The 22,402-nt window shown below is 40.9% G+C and overlaps 1 protein-coding gene across 3 annotated transcripts in view; it reads right to left on the reverse strand.

The window, feature by feature from the left end:
- Nucleotides 1-22,402, reverse strand: part of CA8 (carbonic anhydrase 8) — a 49,590-nt gene that overhangs the window by 5,589 nt on the left and 21,599 nt on the right. For 2 of the 3 annotated variants that reach the window (XM_072998962.2, XM_072998961.2), the window contains exons 4-7: nucleotides 14,256-14,351; nucleotides 9,020-9,082; nucleotides 6,020-6,068; nucleotides 3,835-3,947 (exon numbers count right to left, since the gene is read on the reverse strand). In XM_072998962.2, the coding sequence (XP_072855063.1) occupies nucleotides 3,835-3,947; nucleotides 6,020-6,068; nucleotides 9,020-9,082; nucleotides 14,256-14,351 (321 nt within the window). Of the gene's footprint in view, nucleotides 1-3,834; nucleotides 3,948-6,019; nucleotides 6,069-9,019; nucleotides 9,083-13,358; nucleotides 13,735-14,255; nucleotides 14,352-22,402 lie in introns of those variants that run through there. The other variant, XM_072998964.2, reaches the window with a different exon arrangement.

Raw genomic sequence — 22,402 nt, forward strand, 5'->3', positions numbered from 1 at the left:
ACAGCACAACTGCTCTGCAGGAGGAGCACTCCACAATGGCTAAAAACAACCTCCAGTTTACACTTCTCCAGTCTGTTGAAAACAATAGGGTTTAAACATGTGTAAGGAGATAGCCAATACTCTTTTGTACAACTGATGTAAAAAGACAACCACACATACAACAGCACTTTGTGCTTGGGGAAAAATAAACAGGATTTTGGCCAATGTAACGTAGAAACGGGAAAAGGCTATTTTGGGGACCAAAATTTCCAAGCTGTTCCTGCCAACTGGGATATACTAGGAGTTGTAATCTTAAATATAATTTTGCATACATATACAGAAAACAAAGGTCATGTTAATTAAAGTTAACAGAGTAAGAGTGTCCTCCAGGTCACTTAGAGAGAGATGAAGATACAAAACTGCCCTCTGCTGGGTTAGACCACCAGTCTTGCTAGCTCATAGTTGTCTACACTTACCCTGTGTCTTTCCAAGCCCCAGATCTCCTTTTGGACTGCCTGTGGAGCAGGCTGGTGCAATCTATTTCCTGGTGATCACACAACCTACAGGGAGTTGAGCTTCAGTCCAACCCGCATCCACGCCATGCCTTTTGGGTCCAGCCATAGGGCTACAGCTTTTTGTAGCCATGCTGGAGCGATTCCCCAGCAGACATCACTCCCTGCAAAGTCACCCTTTTCCAGTGTGATTGGACACAGACCCTTCCAGCTATCTGATTGCACCCATGGTTAGAAACAGAGCTACCTTATAAGAAAAAGGTTTTTGCTTATCCTAGGATAAGGTTCTGCAGTTCCTCAAGCCACCATTAAGCCTGCTTTTATTTGGTGATTGTTTGGTTGATTGGTCATCATCTTACCATTTCTAAGTTACAGATGGTTTCAGAATGTCATGATATTTACTTTTCTTAAAAATGATGCTCCAAGCTCCACTGTAAAACCAAATTCAACTCAAGGTTTTTTTCCCCCTCAGACTAACACATTTGATGGGCTTTGACAGAACTGATGCTTTAATAACAACTTCCAAGGTTACATTTCTCAATAGCATTTCAGATGAGAAACTATTGTTGTGGTTTCTAGCACCATGTACTTTGAAGCAGTCAAAACTGACTTCTTACATGATGTTTGCTTATTTGATGAACAACCAGAAATCTGTTGCTAAGACTTTTGTTCTTTGCAGTAGTGTTTTGAAATCCACATTGTTTTCTTTTCAGCTTTGAAAAGCAGAATGGTGCAGCTTATACTGAAAAGATGAAAAGAAGGAATTGAGGTATGGGATTAGAAGGTTCTTGGAAGAGGACTTAAAAAGAAGTCTTCATATTGTGAAGATGGCAATTAGTTTTATACACAGTAACTGGAATTCAAAAACAAACACATTAGAAACCAAAGCATCCCTAAGAAGCGAAGTGCAGACAGGAGCTTGAGTATTGTATAGAAAGATGACACTCTTCAAAGAACTGAAACGGCACTAATAGTTTGATGGTATTCGAATTTTGGAAGAAGTAGTTTCTCTAGCATACTCCAAAGGTTTCCACAGACATAAGCAGGTAGAAATAGGATAAATAAAATGGTCCTCTCCCAGTTCCAGTATTTCTGAATAGTGCTAGAGTGTAAGAAGTAGTGAGATGAACGGCTATCCTTACCTGCTTCCACTTGCTGCTGCTTCAAGAGACTGAGAGTGGGTCTCTTGTCGGCTTTTTAAAACAATTTGTGCCCAAAGAATAAAGCAATGCCCTCTTCCATTCTATGTACAAAAGCTGTATGTGCTGACAGTTAAATCTGTCTTCAGCACTGCCTATGGAACAGCATATTTCACTACACCTAAAGGCATTGGGTGGTGTAGACAGGTCACCTGGCCCAGAGTTCCCTTTTCCAACATTTTTGGGGTTTTCTGACACCCAGAAACTACCATTTGAGCTGATTGCTTCACATCACCTAACAAAATGTCTGGCAGTGCCTTACCAAGAATGAACCAATTTTGTGTTGGAAATAACGAAACATTAAGAACATAAGAACATATGATGATTCCTGAGGATCAGGCCAAGGCCCCATCTAGTCCAGCTTCCTGTATCTCACAGTGGCCCCACCAGATGCCTCTGGGAGCACATGAGACAACTAGGTATCTGTCTCCTGATACCCTTTCTCTGCATCTGGCATTTTGAGGTACCTTCCTTTTAAGCCTGGAAATTACACATCCCCATCAAGGCTTGTAACCTGTGTTGGGCTTTTCCTCCAGGAATCTGTCCAATTCCCTTTTAAAGGCATCTAGGCCAGATACCATCACCATATCCTGTGGCAAGGAGAGTTGCTTCACATCACTCTGCTGAAAGCATTTTTCTGTCTCCTCGTAAGGAAGGTTAAGCTGGCCCTTCTTTTTTGTCCTTCTGGCAATAGACTTTTTATTCTGCCAGGTCTTTGGTAGTTAAGCTGACCTGGTGTAAAAAGGTCTTTTAATCTGGCTGTAGCTCAGTGAAATGGGGCACCTGGTTGCAGAACTAGAGATCAGGCATTGATCCCCCCACCATGTCTTGTAGGAGCAAAGCCAGACTGTGTGGTCTTCGGCAAGCTATACTGTCCAGGAATTCTGTGAGTTGGAGGTGGGACAAAGGTTTCTCATTCTTTCTTTTTTTATTATACACAATAAATTAAGATCATTTTATTATCAAGACACAAACAGCAGACACTGGCAAAAGAAGGTGGTAGGCAATGGCCCATCATTGCCTACCACCTCTGGGAATTCTGTATTTTGAATTTGATCTCTGCTACAGTGGAGAAACCCTGACATTGCCCAATATCAAGACTGGTATTCCTTTAGCATTCTTAGATGGGCAAGTAGCATAAATTGCAGCTTTCGGAACACTGAACTCTGTCCTGGGTGGATTCTGATTAGGGAAATACAGTTACTGTGGCATAAGGCAACAATGGACTGCATGGGAACGGGCCACTTTGGAAAGGGTTTTTGTACTACTTCAACCGAAATAATTTTCAGCTGAGTCCATTCATGTATCAATCTATAGCAAATCAAGTGGGTATGCCTAATCCGATGCAGCATATTTCCATTTAGCTGAATATACCGTACATTTTAAGCAAATGCAAATAAATAAAGAAGAAATACATGAGTCAAGCACAGATAAAAGTAATAATATTCTTCACTGCTCAGAACCTGGAGTCTCTGCAGTGTTATTCAGGCTATCGGTGTCTGTGGATACAATCCATGTGAAGGGGTTTGTGAGAATGTGCAGGCTAGCATTACCCCAAATGTTCCCCCTGCCCCACCCAGCATCACTGTAAAGGGAGCATGTGTCCATATAGATACGTTCCTCAGAGGGTCACAAACCACTGCTCACATTCCAATGGAAGAAGCCATACAAGCATTGGCCCCTTCAGTAGCCAAGGAATAGAGTAAGGGAATACAAATGATACCTCGATTGGGCCTAGCTGGCAGATTCCTCAGAACTCCTCCAGGCATTCTGTATTCATATCCTGAATAAATGAGGAGAGCTATTGTGTGCCTCTGTTCATACGCATAGCAGTGATTACTTAAAGACGTATTTCAATGAACTGCAGATTTTTTTCCTCAGTGATATTTTTATCTTCTGTATTATTTTCTGGTAAATCCATTTTCCCTTAATACACAGGATAAATAGTAAAGCATTTTCTCATTTCTGACCTTTCCATTGCTTTCCGTGACACAAAGGATTTAGCCTTTATTTCAAAAGCCATGTACCAAATGATTTAGTGAGCTCTTTGGCATAAAAGAAGTGCAGTGCCCTGTAATATATTTGCACACCATAACCTTTCACTGAGAATTATATTCTTACATTATTATAAGCAGAGTTCTCACCTGAAGTTGGGATACAGTTAAAGGATATCTAAATAAGATCCAAGTAACACCTTCACTGCAGGGTGGAACCGTGAGGGAGCCTTCATACACCCAATAATCTCGTAACAGTGGGTCTGAAATTAAGCAAATCAGTTTCAAAGTAATTTAAAATGTTATATCGGTTTGATGGGGGCTTTTAATCTGTCAATCACCTCATTGTTGGAGTTTTGCCTACATTACTATCTAATCATTTTAAATTTTATGAGAATTGTCTGGACAATCCAAATTCTAAATTCCACATTCTTTTCCTTCTACCTCTGGATTAACTGTGCCCCAAATTCTGCCATTAAACTTACCTTAAACAAAGACTTCTCTCCATAGTTAATATGTGCTAGTCTGCTTACCTGTGCTTGTCACATGCCCATGATCTTTGAAAGACTCCTAACAGTGACTACTAAATGTCTATCTATCACTCCCAAAGACTTCTTAATGACTTATGCCAGTTATCCACATGCTGCATGAGCAATGACCAAATAATGTTTTCCATGTCCATTATATTTCATTCTTCCCTCCTCTGCATGTTTGCACAAATGTTGGCTTGCCTAGGCAAACTGTCCTGTGCAATCTAAAGAAGCAGGATATAATTGACAAAAATGTGCCCAAAATAAATAATGATAAACTCTTGTCACAAAACTCTTTGAAGGTTATATTAATAATATTTTATTTTTATTTCTTGTAATAAGGGCATAATTCAGTACTACTTTTTGGCATACACTGCCCTAAATCTCCCAACCAGAACAGACACAGTCACTGTAAAACAAAAAAAATGTTTTCTATAATATGTGTGTGTTATGTGCCAACATGTTGGAACCAACTTATAGCAACCCTAATAGAGCTTCCAAGGTACATGAGATGTTTAAGGAGTGGTTCTACCAGTTTCCACTCCACCAGTGAGTTTCCATAGCCAAGCAAGGATTCAAACTCATGTCTCCTGAGTCCTAGTCTGTTACTCTATCCAGTATACAACCCTGGGTATCTCTCTATAATAACTCCTCCAAAGTGTAGCTGGGAAAGATCTGGAGCCTAAAAATGAAGACTGGGGCAGAGAAAAAATTACTTGGAATGCATTTTTCTTAGCAGCATTACAAGACAGTGCTTTTCTTACTCCTCTAGCAACAAGAGGGCACTATAGAATTTTTTTGTTTCATTTTTTGGGATGTGGTGCACTCGCTTTCCCACCACTAAGCCACAAGACAGGATTATGTGCTGGCTATAACTGCAGATCCTTACGCTGCGCCTCACAGTGACAATGCAAAAGAGAGAGAGAGAGAGAGAGAAGAAAAATAAACTTGTCTTGATCATGGTCAGCTTTACCTTTGATAAGCTGTTGAGAGAATTTCTCCTTCCTTGAACGAATCTGGAAAACATGACCTCCCAATTCCATTGCCCAAAAATAGCATGAAGCATTTCTGCACACTGCTTTCTAGCCTTCTGTGCAAGACTGTGCCTAGCACAATGTGAAAGTAAACACTCTAGTCTGTGCTATAAAAAGGGAGAGAGGTGTGGGGCAGGGGGGGGGACCACCTAATCAAGCCCTTGGTGTTTGCCACTGTTACCAACTGTATATATTTATTTCCCGACTGCATCTGCGAAACAGCCATTTAATCTGGAAAGCTAAGTTACTGTCCTTGCTGATTCACAGTAATGGTATGGGTGGCTTTTGAGCATGGGCTGCACAACATGAGGAGACCAACAACTTAACTTGGACATGGACAAACACACAGTAAATTTTGTAAAACATTCAGGAAATACTTTACATAAACAATCTATAACAGGCTCTAATTGCCAGTGGGTATTTATCCCAGCTGCCTAAATTCTGATGGAATTACACCTTGACATAAAGCAGAGACAAGTATTTTGAAAGCTATGACTGATTGCTGTTGAGAATACAAATGTTACCCAGTGGGTACTCAATACATACTGTGCTGACAGACACCATTCATCATCACGGCTGCTTCTATGGCATATACCCTGTTCGAAGCTATCTTTACTAGAAATCCATTTAAGTTAAAACTGTTATTCAGAGTGAAAGCTCCTCAAAGGATTTATACAGAAGCAGAGGTACACCATTTAAGACTGCAATGAAACTTAACCATACATATACATTGCACAGTTAAGTTTTTGTGACACAGCAATAAACACTTACCTGGTAAAAGTGTGTTGGGATTAAAACACGGTATTGTCTTGGACTTTCCCTGAAAATTTAGCAGAAATCAAAATTGTCTCTAGGTCTTAAGAGAAAAAGGAGCAATTTAAGAGTATTATGGCTTATGGAAACTATTATCATGTATCTCATTCCAAACAAAAAATATGCCAAATTGATACCCAAATCCCCCACTCTTAATACTAAAAGCCATAAAAACAAGAGCGCTTATTGTCCAGTAATAATATAATCTTCCTTAATTTTATCTTGGCAACTGGCCATTTTTCTCCACACAAAAGGATGATTGTCACATTCCAGTTGCCCAATTCCAGGTGCCCCAATCTACATATTATTAGCATGTTTTGCAGATTAGCATATCATTCAAATTAAGTACACATTTCAAATTGTGCACATTTTGCAATATAAGCACATTGATTATTGTTTTTCCTACCACACAGCACCATGTATACAGTACGCAGTGATCAGAATGGTCCAAAATAGCAAAGTTTACAGAAAGGTTTTGGAAGAAGGAGAGTCAAGATCAATTCTTACTCTGTTAATAACGCTTGCTGAATAATCTTTGGCCGGCCACTATGATACAGTCAAACCTACCCTAAAGAATTGCTGCAGAATAAATAGGGACAGAAGAACCATGGAAAATGGCCACTTACATTGCTGGTACAAACATCAAGTGCTATCTTGGATTACTCTAGTTTCTTGTCAACAGGTTTTTATTGATGGCAAAGCAGTATAGATCTATGATAATACCACCACAAGTGATACATTGCCATCTGATTTACAGGGGGAAAAACTATGAAGTAAAAAGAGGGGAAACAACAGGTATTACAGGGAACTGTAAAACATGATTTTTTTAAAAAGTTGCATATTAAATATTTACTGGGCAAAATCCTGTTATATCTATATGCCAGCATGAAAGTTGTAGAGTCAGTGCTTCCCTTGCTCATCCTGCACCACTTGCATGACTTGGTGCACAATGAAAAATTCAACATTAGCTAGTAGCAATTCAACACTGTGATTTACATGGTTTACCTTGGGCTGGCACAAATGATAAGATTCTGGTCAACATATGTAATCCTGTAGTATTTTGCTATTTTGCTTTGCCACCAGTAAAATAACTGTTAGCAAGAAATGGCAGTGATACAAAAATACTTTTTATTATTTATACCAGCATTGTAAGTAATTTTTTGTCTTACTTATATTTTTTTGTCCTTTTCAACTGTGAATATATATTGGAACATTTTACTTGACTGACTTCTTGCATTGATGTCATCATTATTACTGCCTGTTGTTTAGTCGTTGTGTCCGACTCTTCATGACCCCATGGACCAGAGCAAGCCATGCCCTCCTGTCTTCTACTTCCTTCCGGAGTTTGGTCAAATTCATGTTGGTAGCTTCGATGACACTGTCCATCCATCTCGTCCTCTGTCGTCCCCTTCTCCTCTTGCCTTCACACTTTCCCAACATCAGGGTCTTTTCCAGGGAGTCTTCTCTTCTCATGAGATGGCCAAAGTATTGGAGCCTCGGCTTTAGGATCTGTCCTTCCAGTGAGCTCTCAGGGTTGATTTCCTTCAGAATGGTTTGTTCTCCTTGCAGTCCAGGGGACTCTCAAGAGCCTCCTCCAGCACCACAATTCAAAAGCATCAATTCTTCAGTGGTCAACCTTCTTTATGGTCCGGCTCTCACTTCCATACTTCAATAGCTCACTTCAATAGCTTTGACTATGCGGACCTTTGTTGGCAAGGTGATGTCTCTGCTTTTTAAGATGCTGTCTAGGTTTGTCATCGCTTTCCTCCCAAGAATCAGGGGTCTTTTAATTTTGTGGCTGCTGTCCCCATCTGCAGTGATTATGGAGCCCAAGAAAGTAAAATCTGTCACTGCCTTCATATCTTCCCCTTCTATTTGCCAGGAGGTGATGGGACCAGTGGCCATGATCTTAGTTTTTTTGATGTTGAACTTCAGACCATGCTTTCCGCTCTCCTCTTTCACCCTCATTAAGATGTTCTTTAATTCCTCCTCACTTTCTGCCATCAGAGTGGTATCATCTGCATATCTGAGGTTGTTGATATTTCTTCCAGCAATCTTAATTCTAGCTTGGGATTCATCCAGTCCAGCCTTTCGCATGAATTACTACTGCTACTTCTTTAATATTTGTTAATGATGACAGTTAATGAAAGACTTTTTTGTCAATTCCTCCTTACAGCAACCCCCCCCCCAAGTTTTTTTTATATCACTCCATGCAACCTGTAATTCATGCACTAGATTCTGTGGGCTGCAGTCCACAAAAGCTTATGCAAAAACAAACAAACAAAGGGATTAGTCTATATTAGGATACGGAAGTGCCTAACATGAAATCTCGGGGTTGGGCAGAATAACATAAAAAGGCAGCTGAAACAAAATTAAAACTAAGCAGCACTTGGAAAACAGAAAATTGTCATGGACAAAAAGCTAGGAGTTTGGTGGTGGTATTTTTTCAAAGTCTGTGACAGTTAACTCATACCAAGGAAGGAGATAATCAAACCTTTCCAAAGACTAAAATCCACAGTTCTGGTTCTAGAGTGCAGAAGGCGGCTATAACCAACCAAAGGATGTGAGATGCAGCACAAAGTCTGCGATGCCAAATCCAGTAGGCAGGTGAAATAGTACAGGAGGAAACAGACTAAAATCCAGGTTACAGATCATTAACATTGTGGAGAATGTGAAGCCCTCCAAACACTGGGCTTCAGCTCCCATCAGCTGTGACCATCAGAGTCCATGATACAGGATGGCAGTTGTAGTCTGGTGAACCACATATTTTCCATTCCTTGTTTAGGACTTTATAATTGCCTAAATTCAATTAAATGTCTTCCACTGCCTCCCAGAGTTTGGTCAAATTTGTGTTGGTAGCTTCGATGACACTGTCCAACCATCTCGTCCACATAATACCCAACCAAAAATTAGCCAGTGAAATAAGTCTCTTTTCTTCCTTCTTAAACCACGTTTTACCTTATACTGGATATCTTGCAGGATCTCAGTCACAGCCTTTAGGCCTGCGTGTTCCTTTCCTATCTGAAACAAAATGGATAAATAGAAGTAAAAGCTGGCATACAATGCCATTTTGATTATTCTCCCACACCAAACCTCTGTGATGACAAAGTTGTCAACAAGTGGAGTCTGGTCTCTGCTCATTTCTGCAAACTGAATGACCTTTTGCATGAAGTTCAAATAACAATGTACCACAAAGCATCCGAAATGTAGACAAGATTAAAGCATGTCAAAGCAGAGAACTAAAGTAACAAGTTGCAAAATAAATCAACTTGCCTCATTTTGCCTTAATGTTTCAGTAATTACTGTATCATTTCCTTGTGTCAGAAAAATACAGAGTTATTTAGTCTCCCTCTTAGCTCTTCTTGTGCTGAGTTGCTTTCCATATTCACTTAAGGATAAGACATTTACATACTGCCCTTACCCCAGTCAAGTCAAGGAGGCATATATGTTTTCTACCTCCTTTATTTTATCCTTAGATCATTGGTTTGCTTAGGCTCGAGACCATTACTGGCCCAGGGCAGTCTAGTATGCATTGTTGCTGAGTGGGGATAGGAACTCTAGTTCATGTATGCTACTGTCCATCACATGACAGAAGGTATTAAACAACCACAGATCAAGGATTCGTGCCTGTTGGAGCCCACATACATGCCCAATACCATACATCCAGCTGAATTTTTCAATAGTTAGCAGTAAAAATACAAAAAAAGTGTTCCATGATAAACTTTGTACATGGCTAGGGAAGTCATGAATGCTGTTCCAGTGTGAGTGTAGGACATGTTGTTGCCTGATAATGATGTTCCACCCAAGTCAAAGTGCACAATATTTAAACACAGATAAGTTATTTTGGCACAACAGACAGAAATCCCTCAGTGAAATCCCTCCGCAAAAAACACCACAGCAACATTCAAAACTAATCATTTGCCACCATTTCATTACACCCAACATTTACCCCCTGAGGCAGCCAACTCATTCTGCATAATACTAGAGCTGATCCTGATTAACCCACCATATGCCTGAAGAGGGTTGTAAGACAGGCTTTAGATTACCCCCAACTCTTTTTTAATTGTGGGCTAGACCCTGCATACTCAAGGAGTTTCCATACCTATGAGAATACAGGGTAAGAACAATGCTATCATCTCTAGGCAAGACCATGGGGAATACTTGAGATATCCAATAGGATATTGTGTGCATGTGAAGCCCAGGAGGATCTTCGGGACTTCAGTTGTTGCTTTTTTTTAAGGCAAAGGAAAAATGTAAGGACTATTGTGCAATTGGTCTGATTTTCTTCTGACTTGCTGAAGAAGGCATGTTAGCCATCACCTCCCTGTGGAAAGGGAAGCTTTCGTACCTATACGAACAGTCTCCGCTTACAGGATTATGAAGAGAGATGGCATTAGAATGTTAGTGGAACTGTCCAGTCCCCTTGTGCTGAAGAGGAGGATCCCAGGCTCCTAGCCCTATATTTAATATATTCTCTTTTTTAAAGGAAAAAAAATGATACTGAAAACCCACAAAGTAACTGTGTATACGTACAAAGAGGCTGAGAGACCAATTTCTATTAACACAAAACAACCTTCTCATCTATATCTGCAAGTGTACACCAGCCTTTTCAAAAGAGAGATCTGATTTTTGAATCCCACACTCCTGTACCTTTTGCAAAGAGATGAAGGTCTACCATACTTTTTAAAAAGTCTGTGTGGAGATATTGTTAAATTGCATTTATAATCTTCTTTATTATTCCAAGGTCCCAAAGCTTTTTCAGTACATCTTGGTACACCTTGATCTTTTCAAATCCTAGTTAGGAAAATCAGCCTGCTACCATTCCATAATCAGATCATTCCTACTTTGAAAGGCAATTTATAAATTGCACTAGCGCATGCCCACTGAATCAGTGGGGATTTGGTGTATCAACTCCTGCATAAATTCCACTGATTCAACTAAGTCTACTCTTCTGTAACTTAATGATTTGAATCAATGGAACTTACAGAGGTGACTCACCAAATTCACATTGATTAAATGGGCATACTCGTAGTGCCATTTGTTGCACTAAGTAATCAGATTTTGGGCAACCTTGTTGAAAATATTTCTTCTTTTAAAAAGAAACCTCTATGTAAAAAATATTACATAAAATGCATTTTGATGTTTTGTGATCCAACATTTTTATAGCCCTCTGCAGACATATTGTATGAAATATGCAAAGGAGCTTCCAAGAACATGCCAGTAAGCCTCACTCTCTTGATAATGTGTGCATTAGTGGTACTCCTCCAAGTCACAGGGCCTCGCCAGGGGCAAATTGTGGGACACAGAAGTAGTGGGATGCAGAGTTTTCATAACAGTTACAAGGAATTCAATTTACGTGTTTACAGTCTTGTTTCAAAGTATGTAAAGGTAAAGGTTCCCCTTGACATTTAGTCCAGTTGTGTCCGACTCTAGGGGGTGGTGCTCATCCCTTTTTCCAAGCCATAGAGCCAGTGTTTGTCTGTGGACAGTTTCTGTGGTCATGTGGCCAGCACGACTAGACACGGACTGCTGTTACCTTCCCACCATGGTGCTACTTATTTATCTACTTGCATTTTTACATTCTTTCGAACTGTTAGGTTGGCAGGAGCTGGGACAAGTGACGGGAGCTCACTCCATCACGTGGATTTGATCTTACGACTGCTGGTCTTCTGACCTTGCAGCACATAGGCTTCTGCGGATTAACCCGCAGCTCCACCAGATCCCACAGTTTCAAAGTAGTTCACCATAATTCTGTCTTTGCTTTTCTATATAATGTCTTTGCATTTAAATGCATATAATTGGTCAGGTATATGGCAGGTAATATTTCAGTTCTTCTTTTTTCAAGAGGGCTTCCCTTTTCCTCAGTCCCCATGTCCTGCTACAAGAGTTATCTGCCATCTTTGATGAATGCTGCCTTTTGTGGATTATCTGTCACAACCTTTTGGCATGCTAGTAGTATTCTGGATACTCAGTGTTTGTCCTATGTCCTGCCTCACCAATTTACTATAAATCGGGGGTCTCAAACATGCAGCCCCGAGGGCCATTTGCGGCCCCCCAGATGATAGTTTGTGGCCCCTGCCTTGCCTGCCCCCCCTGAAGCGCCCACGCGGCCTCTGCTGTCAAGAGTCAAAAAAAGCCTCACCTCGCTTGCCGGCTCTCTCCCAAGACAGTGCCTCTTGCACCCTCCATCCGTGACTGCAGCCTGCCACCCAGCCAGCTGCAGTTCTGGATGGAGGGTTCAAGAGGTGCTATCTTGGGAGAGAGCTGGCGAGCGAGGCGCGCTGCCGCCACTTTTTCCCGAGCCGCAGCCGAGCGATGCCTGAGAGTGGAGTTCGCTCCCTGGCCATCCTCGAAGAGTGCCTCCAAGCCACCAACAGCAGCTGCTGCTCCTGCCGCCTCTTCCAAGGAAGCGGCTCTCTAGCTCTCTTTCTCTCTCAGCACCCCCAGCACCAGTCTGGCCAGCAGCTGCCTCAGCGCCTGGCGGTGCTTCCTCCTCCTCCTCCTCCTCCTCCTCTTCATCCTGCTTCAGCCGCCTTGGCTTGGAGGCTGCCTGGGTTCACCTGGCAAAGTTTGCTCCTTTGTCGTAGTGGGGGTAGCTGCTCCTGCTGAGTGTGCCTTCTTTTGAGGGGGGCCTTCAGAGGAAGGTTGCCAGACCTGTGTGTCTGTGTGTGTGTGTGCGTGTGTGTGTGTGTGCGTGCGCACCTGTGGGGGCCCCGTTCTGTTTAATTTCGCAGGTACCAATGGGGGCTTTTCTCCTTTGGCAAGGCGATTCTGTGAGGTTTTTTTTTTAAAAAAGTCATGCCCTCCCCCCCCCACTAGGAAGTCGCCGGCGCTCCCTCCCTTCTCCATCCTGGTGGTGGTGGTGGTGGTGGTAGTGAAGAAGGAGCCGGAGGGGGGGGTCATAGCCGGTGACGAGGGCTTGCGCACCCCTCCTCCTCCTCCTCGGAGTCCCAGCCAGGCTAGGAAACTCCTGGGGGGTTTCCTTGGGCTCTTGCTCCATTTGGCAGAAAATCTGATGCGGCCCAGCCTCACCCAGACTCTGCCTCCAGCGGCCCCCAGGTAAATTGAGTTTGAGACCCCCGCTATAAATAATAGGGGTGTGTAGAAGCCTCCTGGCCAACTTTGAACTCAAAAAGAGGGGCATACAGTTTATGTTTAATCCACCTTGTACCCTTTAGGAGACATTCCAACCAGTTCCATTCCAGAGTCTGGAACATTTCCAGATATCTATCTGTGCATTTCCAGATATCTATTGAACAAACAAAATTCCAACTGAGTGGTGGGACTCAAACAGCTATGACTTAATGCTTTAAAGTTTATTTTCAATTCAATTCAGTGAATATCTTTTTAACCCTACAGATTCTGATATGAAAGACCCATTGTGGTGCTGCTCCATCTGAGGCTGAATAGCACATCTTTGCTCTGACCCACAATTATCCTGGGATTGGCCCATTTTTGCACATGTGTTTGAAGGCATTGTATATGGTTAATAAATACAATAACAGAATGCCTGTACAGAAATAAATATCCATCCCTCTCCCCCAAAAAGGTATTTTTCCCCCTATTGTGATAGGAGTCACATTTTTGATAGAGTGATTGGTGGGGCATGAGATACAGAACATTGAGAGCCACTGTTCCATCTGAATCACAATTAGCATCAGTCTGGACAGCTCCTGCATAAAAAATAGATGCATGCAAGTGATTAGGCTTCTTATTCCCACAAAGAAAACTATGTGTGGATTGTTCCTCCTGTCTTCAGACTTTTTAACCAATCACTCATTGGCCTTAAGTTGTGATCAAGACATGCATGAGAATCATAAGGACAAGGCTAATCAACACATCCTCAGAAGGCTGTTCATACATTGTTACCAAACACATCTAAGGATGGTTTATGAGTTGAATTCATTATTGCATCATTCAAATATAGAAAACATCTACTTATTTTTATTTAGAACAAAGTCCAGGACACTTCTCACAGGTGATTCTCTCCTTCATTGCAGATTTTTAAACAGAGTGTTGATAACCACCTATCAAGGATGCTTTAGCTATGAATTTCCTCCACTAGTGTGTGGGGGGGGGGGGGGCTAGAGTCAATGTCCCTTCTAACACTACAATTCTATTGTTCTAACTCATAACACAATAATATATAATACAATTAGCTATTATTTTGTGACAAACACAAAAATAAAGTTACCTGCACAAATAAAGCAATAATAGCTATGCCGTTCTTCTTTCCGATAGCTTCATCAATATTGCGATACATGGTGGAGTTCCAGTGAACTAAATGTAACTAAAGATAAAAGGAAAGAGAGAATGTCACTCATTGGAAAAATATACTTTTCAGCAAAGAATCTCTGGAGCATAGGCTGCTGGAGACTTTTGCAGACACTGTTTATCACCTACTCATTTGCCAAAATCCTTTTGGTCATTTATGTCAGCATAAGTGCAAAGATGTAAATCACAGTGATGAATTGCTGCAGTCAAAGTATTTCTACCTATATTCCTTGTCTCATGCCATTTCCATGATAAGGAACAGAAGTGGAATCTCATTAACTAACAGCAACCTGCCACTGTGGTTTTACACCACTCTGCTTATGCTGCCATAATTACAAAAGGACACTAGCTATTATCTCTCTTTCTTTCACCATTTTCATATTGTTCTTTGAAAGAAAAATCCAGAATGTTCACCAAAAGAAAGTGGGTTTTCTGATGCTGTTGTTATTTTGGAAACACCTCTGCAACTACAAGGCAAAACAAAACAAAAACTATTGTGGCATATTTAAGACTAACATATTTATTTCAGTGTGATATTTTGTGGTTACAATCTACTTTTTTAGATACATGGAGCACAACTTAAGAAATGGGTTGTAGTCCATAAAAACTCACACAGCAATACATCTGTTTTTGTTTTTGCTGAAACAGGTTAACAGGTTCTTTTTGAAAACAATGATATTTCATCCTACATTAAAAAAACATACAAACAGCAAACAAAGGCCAGTAAGCAGTGAAAAATAGATGTAAACCATCAGTGAATAGTCAGTGTAATACATTTGTTTTCACATGGTACCTGGAAAGTAAGAGAAGGAGGGAGAGAGGGGAAAGGAGCAAAAGAGTTTTTTTGTTGTTTCATTTTTCAATTTTTTAAATTGTTCTTCTACATTGTGAAATAGACTAATGATAAGAAATCTTAGAAATCACTCATTCATAGGATTGCTGTTCATTGGAAGCAACCTGACAGCACATCATAACAACAACCAATGTTTCTACTGTTTAAATCAGCCAAAGCCATCCTCGGAGAGTCTCTACCATGCTATGCTAAGGGAGCAGAGTTGTATCTTATAGACCCATTGTTAATGCCGCCACCATCATTGGGCCTACCCCCACAATATTGGTTTTCACATCAAGGCCTCCTTACAAATCCTATCCATCAGGGTGGAAACTGTTGTATGTAGAGGTCCACTTTCCTTCAGAAGATAGGTTTCAGGGGCTGCAGAGCAATATGCAAAGGTCTGGATCAGTCCCAAGTCTGTCAAAGCTAAATGTGGACAGATTTTACATCCTCACAAGACTTCCTCTTGTGCATACAGTGGACCCTCGACTTACAGACGGCTCGACTTACAGACTTTTCGAGTTACAGACTTCTCTGGCTGCAAAATTTAGATTCGACTTGCAGCCAGAGAATCGACTTACAGACCAGAAAAAAACCAAAATGGAATAAAAATACAATAAAAAACACTGGTTATGGGATTAATCGGTTTTCAGTGCATTGTAGGTCAATGGAGATTCAACTTACAGACCTTTCGACTTGCAGCCACCATTCCAATACGGATTAATTCCTTAACTAGAGGGTCCACTGTACACTGAATCTCTGCCCATAAATCAGAACCCTATAAAACTAGGCTGAGAAAACAATAATTTAAAGCAAGCTTTTGCCAGCCATGTTAATATATGTAATAATAATAATAATGTGGCAAAGGTATCTTAATGAAATAGTGGTCAAAACAGAAAAAGTGAACAGTGAAATCCAGTTTCAGAACTTGGTGCTTAAATTCACAAGCTAGTTTGTTAAGTACCAGCCACTGAAACAATCTCCGTTGTAGTCACAGTAAGCTTTCTTTTCATATTAAAAGATCATGTTAAAAAGAACAGTAAAATATTCATATTTGGTAAAACACAATTAGACAGAAGGCACTTATCACTCAGCTTGGTATTCAGCAAGTGTTGTGTGTTGAATGAATATAAAGAAGCAAATTATACTGTTTTACTTTGCTCTTTTCAGTTGTCAGTTTTACATGCATACATAATTTTACCTGCTTCTAATGTTAAATGCTTCATTTAAATGCCAAATCATAGGATGACATTTCAGTCCCAGACTCTTGTAAAACAAAAGCAACAAAATAAAATAGCATCATCCAAACAGGACGCAAGCTAATGTTGATGTCAAATTGTCAAGCGCAACAAGCATCTTTTGTTGACTTCTTTTTCTTTCAGTCTCCACTAGGGGGTACACCTGCTGCCGGATAAGCAGCCTCTACAGTAGAAGGAAAAGGGGGGGGGAATCAAACTTCACACTTATGAGGTAAAGCCAAAGGGAAAAAATAAAGAAGACAAAAACACTGTGGTGCCTTAAAGATTAACGGCTATATTTTAATGTGCACCTTTGTGGACAAGTCCAGTTCTTCAGACTTGTCCATGAAAGCTCACATTAAAATATAGTGGTTATTTTATTATTCTTAATTTATTTTTTATACTTTTATAAAAAGTATAAAAAGAGGCCACACTGGGCAAGGTACAGAAGAGGGAAAAAAAAGTCAGTAATTATAAAATGGCAGCATCTTTTTCTTTCTTAAAACCTTTATTGGCATTAAAAGGGGATAAAGCAGCAGTAACAATTTATGTCATAGTATTACAAACCAAAAAGGACGATCGTGAGGGTAAGAGCTGGGAAGGTGATGCGGGGGGAGGTTGGGGGAGGGATTTTGGCTTGGAGACCGCTAATAAAAAATCCGCTACCACGCTAGTGATGGTCGCCGAGTAATTGCTTAAAAGGACGGGAAGGGGGTCAGCTAGGGAAACAAAAAGGAACGACAGGCAGCATAATAAAACAATACACCAACATTATAAAATAAAATGAACAAAACAAATCAAAATACAACTGTGATAAATTAAATTAATCAGTAAATAAAATGCAAACTTACAAACATTAAAAACAGGCGGTGACAATGGGTATTAAATACGTACACTCTAATATACAGCTACTAATCATAGAAAAGTGGAGTTGGAAGGGGGCTACAAGGCCATCAAGTCCAACCCCCTGCTCAATGAAGGAATACAATCAAAGCATATCTGCCAGGTAATTATCTACGTTTTTCTTGAATGCCTCCAGTGTTGGTGCAGTCACCAAAGCCCAGGTAACTGGTTCAACTGTTGTACTGCTCTAACAGTTAGGAAGTAGTGGATGGAATAGTTGACGGAATAGTTTGAAAAGGCTAGTCTTTAAGATGGCACAACATGTTTGTCTTTTTTCTTTTGGTTTTGCCCGATACATTAGCATAGACTAACATGGCTACCTCTTCTGAAACTTAAACTTCATGAAGATTCATAGAAAGCAACTCTGTGTATTGAAGAGTTAAAGCTCTAGGTAGAATACAATGCTCAGTACTGTTCCTATTGTTATCTTACTAATGTCAACATAGATCTTGATGCGAAAAGTTATAACAATGCTACAAGAGTCTTGTTAAGCTGCCAAGTTTGCAGTGACCATTTTTAAGGAGTCAACAGACAACCTCTTGGAGGTTTTTCATTGTGGTGCTGCATTCAGGGAAGTAAAGAACTGAAGCAGGTACCTTCACCTTTGATTTTTTTTAAAGCAAGGATTTATTACAGGAATTGTATATATATGGGGAGGGTGTTAAATAAAGGGAAGGAAATATGATGGTACCCATCAAGAAGAGCCTACTTTTGGATACACCCCCCACAAAAAATGAATGATATTTTACTCTCAAAAACCTACATACAAAACGTATACATATGGAAAAAATATTTCAGTTTAAATGGTAAAATGCATAAAAAGCTGATTTTGCTGTGACTTTCACATCCCGTAGAGCTGTTAGGCAACCTGAGAATAGTGCAAATACATTTAGTTACATCAGTGCATTTTATGCACTGAAGCACTGGTAAAATCCAAATGTGTTCCAAAGCACCGCTGTATTTTTTGCTGAAGGCTGCAAAAAATAAATAAATGTGCACTCGTGAATCACAATTGATAGCACTGTTCTGAGTGAGATAAGAATGACAGCAGACTCAAATTTAAAAGACCTAGGATCCAACTCTACTCTGTGGTTTTCCCAAGCCATCATCAGAAAAATCAAGGAGAATTGCCCAGAACAATGATAGGCCCCATTTACAGGCCTGGCAATAAAATCTTCTTATTACCAGTAAAAAAGAGAACAACATTTAGAAAGGAATCTCACAGGATAAGGCTGAGGCAGAATTCCTCTCCTGCCCAGGTCAACAATGCCTAGATTGGAGCAGAGGTGGCATATGTAAAAGAGGAACTGCACTTCTTCGGGAGCAAATTATGGCAGTGCCTTGGATTAGGATGAATTTTAAATTTTAAACTAAACCAGATTAATTTGGGGCAATTTGTATGAGGTCCAGGTGAAAACAAAATGGGCAAATTTGGTTCCAAGGTAAGAAGAAGCAAATTCACATACCAGTCTGAGTCCAAATCAAATCAGCCTGAATAAAATCAGATGGGAATTGGGGGAAATTTTGCTTCAGCCTTTTCTTTTTTTCAATAAGGCAAACTTTGAAGGTGCGCAGAACAAAAATCCCTAAAGCTACCTATGTGAAATGGGGCTTCCTGCTTTAGAATCTATCATGCCTCCGAATTTCATGTGCATCAGTGCAAAAAAAGAAAATTGCAGCCATTTTTGTTTCAATGGGAACCTTACAAATTGATTGGATCCAGGAGCAAAATTGGTGATTTGGATGGGGTACGAATCATTTTAGACCCAACTGGCTGATAACCAAACCCCCCAAACAGATTGGGGGACCATGCAGTGCCTTAGAATGAATCACGTCCTGATGGAACTGCCTCTTTGGTGTAAATCTTTTTAAAAGTTCCTTGTTTTTTTTTCTGTTTGACCCTTTAGTCTTTAAAAATGTAGTCTTTAGAATTTAAGAATCCAATTTAAATCATAAATTGTCAGGGATGGGGACTCGAGTCTTGAGACTTGCTGTCAAGATGGACTTAAGTCATGCTGGTGACTCAACTCAGACTTGACTTGGGTTTTCTTTTTCAATGACTCAGAGTCAACTCATCACTTGGAACCCACCCCTACTTTTTTCCTGTGGGAAAAAGCTTGTTTTTAACAGGTGCTCAGACTTGGGACTTGGGACTTGGGACGAAAGATTCAGACTCAGACTTGGGACTTGGACACAAAGACTTGCCAACATTGCTGTAAATTGTATGACTCTTAAACTAAGTAAGGCTTCGACCACATTAGCAAATGGTTGACAAAATACTTCTGGATTGCAACAGGCTGCATGTGTTGTTGTCATTGTTGTTGATCAGATGATGCAAAAGAAAATGAGACTCAGTGGGAGTTCTCCCCCAAACCATAATTTTTGCCCCTGCCTCTTCAGGCTTCTACCATTTTTTTAACATCACATCCATTGTCATTGGTTCTGGCAATGTGATTGTTTAAACCAGTGGTTCCCAATCTTAAGTTCCCAGAGGTTTTTGGACTAAAACTTCTAGAAACCTTCACCACTAGTTGTGCTGGCCAGGATTCTTGGGAGTTGTAATCCAAGAATATCTGGGAACTCCAGTTTGAGAACCACTGGCTTAAACCGATGTCTCCATTTCAGAACTAATCTAGTTGCTACTCAGAAGACAAATCCATTAAAGTAAATTGGACTTACGACTAGGTAAGCACAGTGCTCCCTATCATTCACTCACAGCCTGGCAGATGGATGTTCTTGAGAGGTGCACAGACACCTTGTCCCACTGTTTGCCCCCCCATCTCCATGTAGAAACAGGGCAGGAGAGAAATACAAAACAAGAAAGGGAACCTGATGAGAAGATAGGCAATCTCCTTGTTTACTATCTTCCTATGAACTTATTTTGTAGCTGCACCCCCCCCCCGCCGAGTTACATAAACCTAGCTTAAGAGATTGTACTTCTTTCTTTCCTTGTGTGGCCAGAACTGACACAGATCCAGGGAACCCCCAACTCCCTGGTGTGACTTTGCAGCAAGAGAATTCACATTTATCTGCCTGTGTAGTTGTGCCCTTAGTTTAACATCTGGCCAGAGCTTTGAAATATTCCTTTGTTTGACTGCCATTTCAGACATCCCCCCCCACATCATTGTCACTGGGAGATTCTGGAAACTGTATTGCTAAAAAACAACTACTGTATTACAATTTCTCGATGTGACAAAGGAAGATAATGGAGGTCTAAAATGTTACTTAAATAAATAGCAAACATCCTCAGTGGGAACAGGACAGGACACCTCTGGTTGTGACCCACAATAGGAACTCTGATGTAAGTTACACTGTACAATTGCACTTAGTGATAGCCGGAGTCTTTTTGGTGGACTTAGTCTTGTTCTCATCTGAAGAGAATATAATATGAAATACACTACTTCTGAAATGCTCTGTCTGCATGAAGACAGGGGGACCATCTACACATCCTCACTCTGAGAAATGGAAGAATATGCTTTCACATCGTCCAGCAAAAGTTTCACTTCAGCTTTGCTGTATCTCAAGAACAACAAGTTGCCTGTACCACAGAGGACCCTGAACACAGTACCCAGCTTAACATAGTTACTGCTCTGTTAGGCTAAATACAGTATAATACATTGCTGTACGTGTCAGGCATACTAATAAGCAAAGCAGATACAGTCTCTAACAAGAAACCTTCATGTGAGAGCTTTGGATCATCTCATAGCCTCTCCCTCAAAGATCTAGTTTCAAGCTCCTAGTTAGCCATGACATTCACTGGCTGACCTTAGGCCATGGGTCGGGGAACAGAGGTAAATTACCCCAAGTGGGGTAAAAGTGAAAATCCTGGGGGTAATGAGCAGAGTGCTACCCCGTCCCTCCCTCCCTCCCACCCCCACCCTCTGCAGCCAAGCTCAAGTTGTAAACCACCTCATCCTGTTACTTCCTTCCTTGAAGCAGGGGACTTCTAAATGCTCCGTTTGTTCAGAAATCGGGGAGATAAGCTTCCCTAATAGGTTATAGCTGGGGATTAGCCCCAGGCAATCAGCCAATCCGGGGCTTCTGAATGACTGCTTCCTCCGGAAGTGACTGCAAAGAAGCATCAGGATGGAAAGGAGCAAGCAAGGGAAGGAGGGAAGAACGAAAGAAAGGTGTGAGAGACTGAGGACTTCATCAGGCTTATTTAAATGTATGTAATTGGAGAAAATGGAGGGAGAAAATGGAGGGAGGGAGGAAATGGAGTGTGTGTGTGTGTGTCTGTGTGTGTGTGAGAGAGAGAGAGAGAGACAGACAGACTGACTCAAAACTGAAAATGAACAGGCAGTCAAGCAAAAGAGAAACTGAATTAAGACGGGGGGGAAGGGTGGCTTTTTAAGGTGCTGTCTAGGTTTATCATTGCTTTCCTTCCAAAAAGCAGGCATCTTTGAATTTTGTGGCTGCTGTCACCATCTGCAGTGATGATGGAGCCCAAGAAAGTAAAATCTGTCACTGCCTCCATATCTTGCCCTTCTATTTGCCAGGACGTGATGGGACCAGTGGCCAGGATCTTGGTTTTTTTTATGTTGAGCTTCAGAGCATTTTTTGCGTTCTCCTCTTTCACCCTCATTAAGAGGTTCTTTAAGTCCTCACTTTCTGCCATACTTTTGCATAATCAATGAAGTAGAAGTAGATATTTTTTCTGGAACTCTCTGGCTTTCTCCACAATCCAGCGCAATTTGGTCTCTAGTTCCTCTGCCTCTTCGAAATCCAGCTTGTACTTCTGGGAGTTCTTGGTCCACATACTGCTGAAGCCTACCTTGTAGGATTTTGAGCATAACTTTGCTAGCATGTGAAATGAGTGCAATTGTATGGTAGTTCAAGCATTCTTTGGCACTGCCTTTCTTTGGGACTGGGATGTAGACTGATCTTTTCCAATCCTCAGCTTCAGGATCTGTCCTTCCAGTGAGCTTTCTCCATAATCCAGTGCATGTTAGCAATTTGGTCTCAAGTTCCTCTGCCTCTTCAGAATCCAGCTTGTACTTCTGGGACTTCTCGGTTCACATACTGCTGAAGCCTATCTTGTAGGATTTTAAGCATAACCTTGCTAGCGTGGGAAATGAGTGCAATTGTACG

This window comes from Pogona vitticeps, chromosome 4 (assembly GCF_051106095.1).
Source record: "Pogona vitticeps strain Pit_001003342236 chromosome 4, PviZW2.1, whole genome shotgun sequence".
Classification (NCBI taxonomy): Eukaryota; Metazoa; Chordata; class Lepidosauria; order Squamata; family Agamidae; genus Pogona; species Pogona vitticeps.